This window comes from Ooceraea biroi, chromosome 10 (genome assembly GCF_003672135.1).
Source record: "Ooceraea biroi isolate clonal line C1 chromosome 10, Obir_v5.4, whole genome shotgun sequence".
Taxonomy (NCBI): Eukaryota; Metazoa; Arthropoda; class Insecta; order Hymenoptera; family Formicidae; genus Ooceraea; species Ooceraea biroi.
Window position 1 is genome coordinate 6358976 of NC_039515.1, and position 6826 is coordinate 6365801.

The 6826-nt window shown below is 40.5% G+C and overlaps 1 protein-coding gene across 5 annotated transcripts; it reads right to left on the reverse strand.

Moving 5' to 3' along the window:
* Positions 1-288: 288 nt before the first annotated feature.
* Positions 289-6009, reverse strand: LOC105282299 (scm-like with four MBT domains protein 2). Of its 5 annotated transcripts, none has more exons than XM_011344181.3 (8): positions 5758-6009; positions 5363-5428; positions 4438-4850; positions 4256-4345; positions 3621-4120; positions 2678-3519; positions 610-1286; positions 289-515 (listed from the first exon to the last, which is right to left on the reverse strand). In XM_011344181.3, exons 1-8 carry the CDS (start codon positions 5813-5815, stop codon positions 354-356), a joined length of 2808 nt encoding a protein of 935 aa, XP_011342483.1. In that variant the 5' UTR covers positions 5816-6009; the 3' UTR covers positions 289-353. The 5 variants fall into 5 exon arrangements, with proteins under 5 accessions (XP_011342483.1, XP_011342484.1, XP_011342485.1 ...); XM_011344182.3 differs by having other exon boundaries at positions 292-515; positions 610-1283; positions 5758-6008; XM_011344183.3 differs by having other exon boundaries at positions 292-515; positions 625-1286; positions 5758-6006.
* Positions 6010-6826: the final 817 nt, after the last annotated feature.

Here is a 6826-nt window from a genome sequence, read left to right on the forward strand (position 1 = left end):
TACATCTCCTTTGGTCGCGCATGCGCACTCCATTTTCGCCACGGGAAATTGGAAGAGTTGCGCTACTGTATATACTGTGGTAGAGGCTCACAGTAGAATTCCTGAGAACTAAGATTGCATACAATTGTGTGTGTGATGAGTAATCCTCTACATGCATGTACCACACGTAAATGTAAAATTCAAAAATGTTACGATTAAAATTGCGGGACTTTTTAAATTAAATCATTTTGAAAGCCATCATCGGCACTGTTTGGAAAGGTTTTGATTGATGATTATGCAGCACGCATTATCTTAAGAGAGAGAGAGAATTTTATTTAGCAAGTTAAATTACAGATTGAATAAAAATTGACCACTTAGTACTGTTCAGGCTCTACTTCGTGAATATGTCGCAGGAAAAAGGTGACTTTCACTTGTTCGACGTGTCGACACAGCTTCATGGCTAGACTCGGCCTTAACTTCATATGTTGAGTAAGCGAAGGAAGATTTAGCAGCAAAAATGCGAGACCGTCGATTTCCTGTAGACAAAGAGACGTTGTCAACGTGCGTTGTCAACGCATAACTTTTCCAAGTAAAATAAAATTTTAAGATTTGCAATTTTAAAAGTTATACACATCCGTGTTGCACCTCTTGCTTGACCCGGTACGCGAGATCCTTGCAGTCGCTCGTTTTCCTGAGGTACCGGAACACGTCGTCCACGCTCCAGTACAGCGGATTCGAGTCGAGCTTTCGCGTCTTCGGCCGCCGCTGCGTCTTCTGCATCCTTATGTACTCGGCATCCGCCTCGGAGCAATCGGATTCGATACTCGTGTCCCAGTCTCGCTCCCTCTTGATCCCCCTGCCAATATCGGAGCCTTGATTGAATCTCGTCGAGTGCTGCTTGAGATTCAACGCCGACGGGCTGCACGCCCCCCTGTCCTTCACTTTCCTGTCATTGAACGAGCTGCCCGAGTCCTCTGAAATATTGCTGGAGGGTATCTCAGTTTTCAGATCGTCCGACTTGTCGGACTTTTCTAAACCTTTTTGTATCATGATATCGATCTCCGACAGCGGCTGCCTCCCGTCGAAGGCCTCCTCGACGTGACCGTCCGCAATCACGTGTTTCGCCAAGTCTAACGACATGAACGGCATTTCATCCTCCTGATCGTACTCATCGTGAGCCTCTTTGTGCTTGTTCGCCCATCTGCCACGCCTCTTCTTGCGCCTCCTGCCCCACGGTTTCGGCTTCTGCACCATGATGCTCGTGTATCCCTTTGGCTTGCCTCTCTTCCCAGTTCCAACCGATGCTGCTGAAATGACAGGAATGTATCCGTAACGCGTTCCACGTTGCGTTAGGCAACTATTGGGTTGGCCAAAAAGTAATTGCGTTTTTTTTATATAAATAAAAGGCGAACTTTTCATGGGAAACAAAAACTTTATTAAACAATATATTGTCCATTTTGTTTGATTATCTTTTGCCATTTTTCAGGCAACTTCATGATTCCGCGCTCAAAAAAGTTCTTATCTTTTTCAGCAAAAAACTATTCCAAGAACGATTTCATATCCTCATCAGCAGTCAAGGTTTTACCATTCAAGGCGTTTTGCAAAGAACGAAACGAATGGTAATCTGATGGCGCCAGGTCTGGCGAATATGGTGGATGTGGTAACATCATGGTAACACATCCCATCCAAGCTGCAACAATTTTTCACGAGTGACCAAACTTGTGCGTGGTCTAGCGTTATCGTGGTGAAACACAACACCTTTGCGATTCACCAATTCTCGACGTTTCTGTTTGATGGCATCATTTAATTTATCCAGTTGACGACAGTATACGTCTGAATTAATGGTTTGATTCCTCGCAAGCGGCTCAAAATACACAATACCTTAAAGTCCCACCAGACTGACAGCATAATCTTTCTTTGGTGAATATCTGCTTTTCAAGTGCTTTCAGCAGGTTCATCACGATCTTTTTCGTTTGACGTTGTTGTAGACGATCCATTTTCGTCGCCTGTTATCATGCGTTTCAAAAATCGATCATTTTCCTCACGTTTCAAAAGAGAATCGCAGATGTCAATACGCTTAGTGAGATGAATTTCTTTCAGCTCATGTGCTACCCAAATATCGAGCTTACTAATGTATCCAAGTCGTTTTAAATGGTTTTCAACACTCGATTTCGATACGTTAAGATTCTCAGCAATCTCTCGGGTCGTTAAACGCCGATTCGAATCGATCAGTGCCTTTATTTTATCGTCATCAATTTCGATTGGCCTTCCTGAGCGTGGTGCACCTTTCACATTAAAATCTGCAGATCGAAATTTAGTAAACGAATTTTGACACTGCCGCAGTTTTAAAGCATCTTCGCCATATACATGACATAACTTTTTATGAGCTTGCACAGCGTCTTTCCCTTTTCGGAAGTAATAAAACAAAATATGAGGAAAATGTTCTTTTTGATTTTCCATTTTGAAATCGACGGCAAACAAACAATCGTTAACGAAATCGCGTACTTTCTTTTTCTAAAACAAGCTTGAACCGTGAGTTGTTAACCTACATAATGAATTTGCGGTTTAGAATGAAATTAGTTATATTTCAGGACATGTATGTCCATCTATTGGAAAAAACGCAATTACTTTTTGGCCAACCCAATACACAATACGTGCAAACAATAGGTATGCACGTTTATGGTACTTCGCCACTTACTAAATTTTGTTTTCGATGTTTTGTAGCACTCATCTGGACATTCGTTTTCCGGGACGTGCAGTGGACCGAATAAATTAGGGCATACCATTAACTTTTTACAAATATTCCTACAAAAGTCTGCTACCATGTCTCCCGACGTGACGATAGCTACGCTCGCGCGATACGTGTTGTTCTTGTGCTTCGCCTTCAAAACCTCGAGGTGATACCCGGGATCTGGTTTAGAATCGCACTGTAGAACCTTCAAGATCCTAGCGCTTCTGTAGCCAACGGACACGATCATCGACAGGACCTCTCGCATGACCAGTATAACTGGTCCGGGCCCAACTGCCTTTGGGAGAGTCGCTAATTTGCCCTTCGAGATCATCGGGCCTGTAAAGCATCGGTAATTAAAGTATATCTTGGGACACCAGAGCGAAGACCGCGGTTCCGATATCGGTATATCCAAAATATTGTTCTTCTTTTCCTCCTTCGCCGATGTTTCCAGTCTCTTACAGATTTCGATGTAATCGTGCGGAGGCTTCAGCGGATAATGATTAGACTCGCACCATCCAACGGGGAAGATTTGCAAAGAATGCATACTGACTACGTGATCCGGCCGAGAAGATTCATGATTGTCTAACTTTATCCATAACAGACCGTCGATGATTTTGGTAACGTGGGCGGCGCATATTACATCCTCGTGCGCCGGATCGACGGCTTCTAATCGCATGTCGCATTCGAAGCCCGCCTCGATCGCGCTCGCACGTTCGCCGAATAAGTTTTCAGGTGCTGCGCTCGCATGGGACGTTTCCAGGTAGGTTTTCCAATCGAAGTCTCCAGTCCAACCTTGCGGAGGAGTAAACCTAAACCGGATACATTCATGTCACGAAAGGATAGTAAGTTTACGATGCACTTTTACAAAGTATCGAATCACAAAGTCCTACGAAGTTGTCGTATTACTTACGTGACACCATGTTTTTCTGCCCATCCAACCGGAAATATGTACGGATGTTCTGCGGTACACAACCATGTATTGTTGGACGTAATCGTATTGTCCGAATTGTCGGAGCGTTCGCTATATACATCGATGGTCACGAGAAAATGTGTATCGTCGAGCACTTTTGTCACGGTAGCGGGACAGATTTTCGTCTGGTCCGTTGGAATCAAAGCCTCCACCTTCATCCCAACTTTGAAACAATGCTTCGGATGACTCGCATTGTTATTGAACAACTCCTCCGGTAGTTGGCACTCCTTCGGTTTAGATTCCAGCAGATCCTTCCATTCCTCATAAGTGTGCAGATCAACGATCAGACTAGGTGGTTCCAAGAACCATTTGGAATTCGAGTTGGATGTAAATCCGTATGAGTGTAGACGCTCCGACGTACAAAATATCCAAAAGTCCGCACAAGAAGAGCCCGGTGTGTCGTACCTCAATAAGAGGCGTCCTCCAACGTTTTCGATAATCTGAAAGAGGATACAAGTGACTCGGATATTGTCGAGGCTTGGAACGTCCATTCACGCAGTCACACTTGGAAGTTTTGCAAATATTACATAAAATACTTTTCTGTAAGAATTTTAAAAGTTTGCAATTGTCCCTACCGTAGCTACCCACAGCTTGTGTGGATGCAACACATCGCTTATCTCGACCTTCATACCCTGCTTAATCCTGTCAGCCATACTTAGACCATCCTGTGAGAGAGCGAGCATACGCGATGAGTTATTACACAATTATATGATACATTGTAATATAAGGCAGTAGGAAATAATTGTAGCACTCTTACTCCTGTCAACATCTCCGATGGAAGCGTACGTGCCGTCATTAGAAACTCGTGTAACTTGTCTATGCAATCTGGTGATCTTTCGCGTATAACATCAGGCGGTTCCAATCTCTTATTGTTTCTGACACTCCAGCCAAGTTCGTGGCCAGCTTCTTTCGTAAGGTTGAACCAAAATTCCAGGGATCTGTCGTCACCACCGAAGTAACGCAGTCGCAACAAAGGTCCACAAGCCATGACGATAGAAGCTACCCAATACGAAGATTCCTCCTCGTCGTTATTTTTTTGCACTGGTACCTCTAGCGACATGCCTATTTCAATACTATTCTGTAACGTCAGCTCCACATGAGGGAACATAATCTGTGGAACTTCCACGCACTTTGTCGCATCCAGATAATCTTGCCAAACAAATCCATATTCTAGAATTAAAAAATTTAATGCGACAAATGATTATTTATTTTAATCTGACCTCAAATTTAAGTTTTTATTTTATGCCAAAAGTTTTTTTAATAGAGAGGTTTAAGTATATAGAAAGATATCATGTAAATATATATATATTTAACAAAATAACAAATGTATAATTTTATAAATGGGGCTTTTAAACCCATTAATTAAATTATTATTTAAACCCATTGCAATAAAAAGAAAATGTTATATAATATGCTGATAATATTTCTCACAAGTAATTTCTCAATATACAATGTGTATGTGTGTATTATACATGTCATATACATATTTAATAAATTAAATAAATTATTTTTTACATAAATATATATGTATTTTTACATTTATGTATTCTTTAAAATAAAAGTTTCTTTACTCTTGCTTTTCATAATTATCAATTATATTATTATAATTACTTAATAAATTGTAAACTGGCATAAAAGTATTTAATTTGTCAAATTAATATTAAAATATTAATTATATTAACCCAATTTCTTAACGTACAAAACGCCATATCTGCTTCTTGCTGAAATATCTGTGAGTGACAAAAAATCTGGAAAAATATTTGTAAAGATGTAAGAACCATAAAATTACAAAAACTTAAATGCAACACGTGCTCCTTAAGGATCACTCGACATGTACGGAAAACGGATTTATACCAAAAATGGTTTATTTCATCAGTTTCTTCGAAACTCGTTCAGTTAAGGCGTTATCTATATTTATCTTTATTATAAATAGTATTCAAGTTAATCATGTGAGAAAAAGGTGTGATAATGTTCTAATTATGTACAAGCCTGATACAGCAACAAAGAAGACAGATTTCATCTATCACATCTCAACAACGTACGTAAAATTTCAAACGAATTATTAAAAGTTTTATACCTCCATCCTGCACTGGCTTATCCTGCACTGGCTTATCTCGACTCTCATGTACGTCCATGATTCATTTACATTAGCGAGCTCACGAGCGAAATAAAGATAACGTTATTACTAATACTTCTACGATAAAAAATCGGCAGAAAGTTGTGTGCGAAATAAATACAACAAATCGAATTAAAGCTATTTGTACGATTCACCGTGCATTAATAAGCCCGAGATTACATGTGCTAAAGGTCGCATAAGAAATGCAAGTTATTGTGCAGGGAACGAGATACATCGAAATAAAATTATCGATATATCGACATGAGTACAGGTCTTAAACAATCAATTATGAAGATTCGGCTTGTCGGCGGCAGGGAGCGCGCAGCAAGAATTTTCTCTGCGCTTAAGGGGATGCTGGAGCTGCTAGTGAACTTCTTCGCGATGGTGCTGCCATCGCACAATATTTGCACAATAAAATGTTTTTCTACAAAAATTTGGCAATTTGTACGCACAAAATCGCTGTTGAGCGGTGTTTGGACACAATTAAGGAATATGAGGATGCTTTTCGAAGTGACTTTAGAAGCGTCATAAAAGAGAATTCTGTGTTCTCCTGTATTCTAACCTCTAATCCTAAAGGAAAACACAGAATTCTCTTTTATGACGCTTCTAAAGTCACTTCGAAAAGCAGTCTCATATTCCTTAATTGCGTCCAAACACCGCTCAACAGCGATTTTGTGCGTACAAATTGCCAAATTTTTGTAAAAAAACATTTTAATGTGCAAATATTGTGCGATGGCAGCACCATCGCGGAGAAGTTCACTAGCAGCTCCAGCATCCCCTTAAAACTCAACGCGCATGCGTAGAAATTTCAACATATTTCAAATGGATCGCCGAAGTTCTCATGTCGTTTGCTATCGTAATTGTAGCTTGTAAGCTTTTTTTTTCAGAAAAAGTAAATTTTTCTTTATAAGCAAAGAGATCTAAGGTTTGTTCGCGTCGCTTACTCCAACATGCTCCTATTCGCCCTAACGCGCTCCAATGACCAATACTGTCATTTTATCCGTGACCCAAGTGCGAACAAACCTCTAAT

Bases quoted from the DNA above. Each gene is read 5' to 3' on its own strand.
- LOC105282299 (XM_011344181.3), bottom strand. From the start codon at position 5,815: ATGGACGTACATGAGAGTCGAGATAAGCCAGTGCAGGATAAGCCAGTG. The intron at 5,429-5,757 runs GTATAAAACTTT...ATATTTTTCCAG, and splicing joins TAAGCCAGTGCAGGATGGAG to ATTTTTTGTCACTCACAGAT. The intron at 1,287-2,677 runs GTAAGTGGCGAA...CTGTCATTTCAG, and splicing joins AACATCGAAAACAAAATTTA to CAGCATCGGTTGGAACTGGG.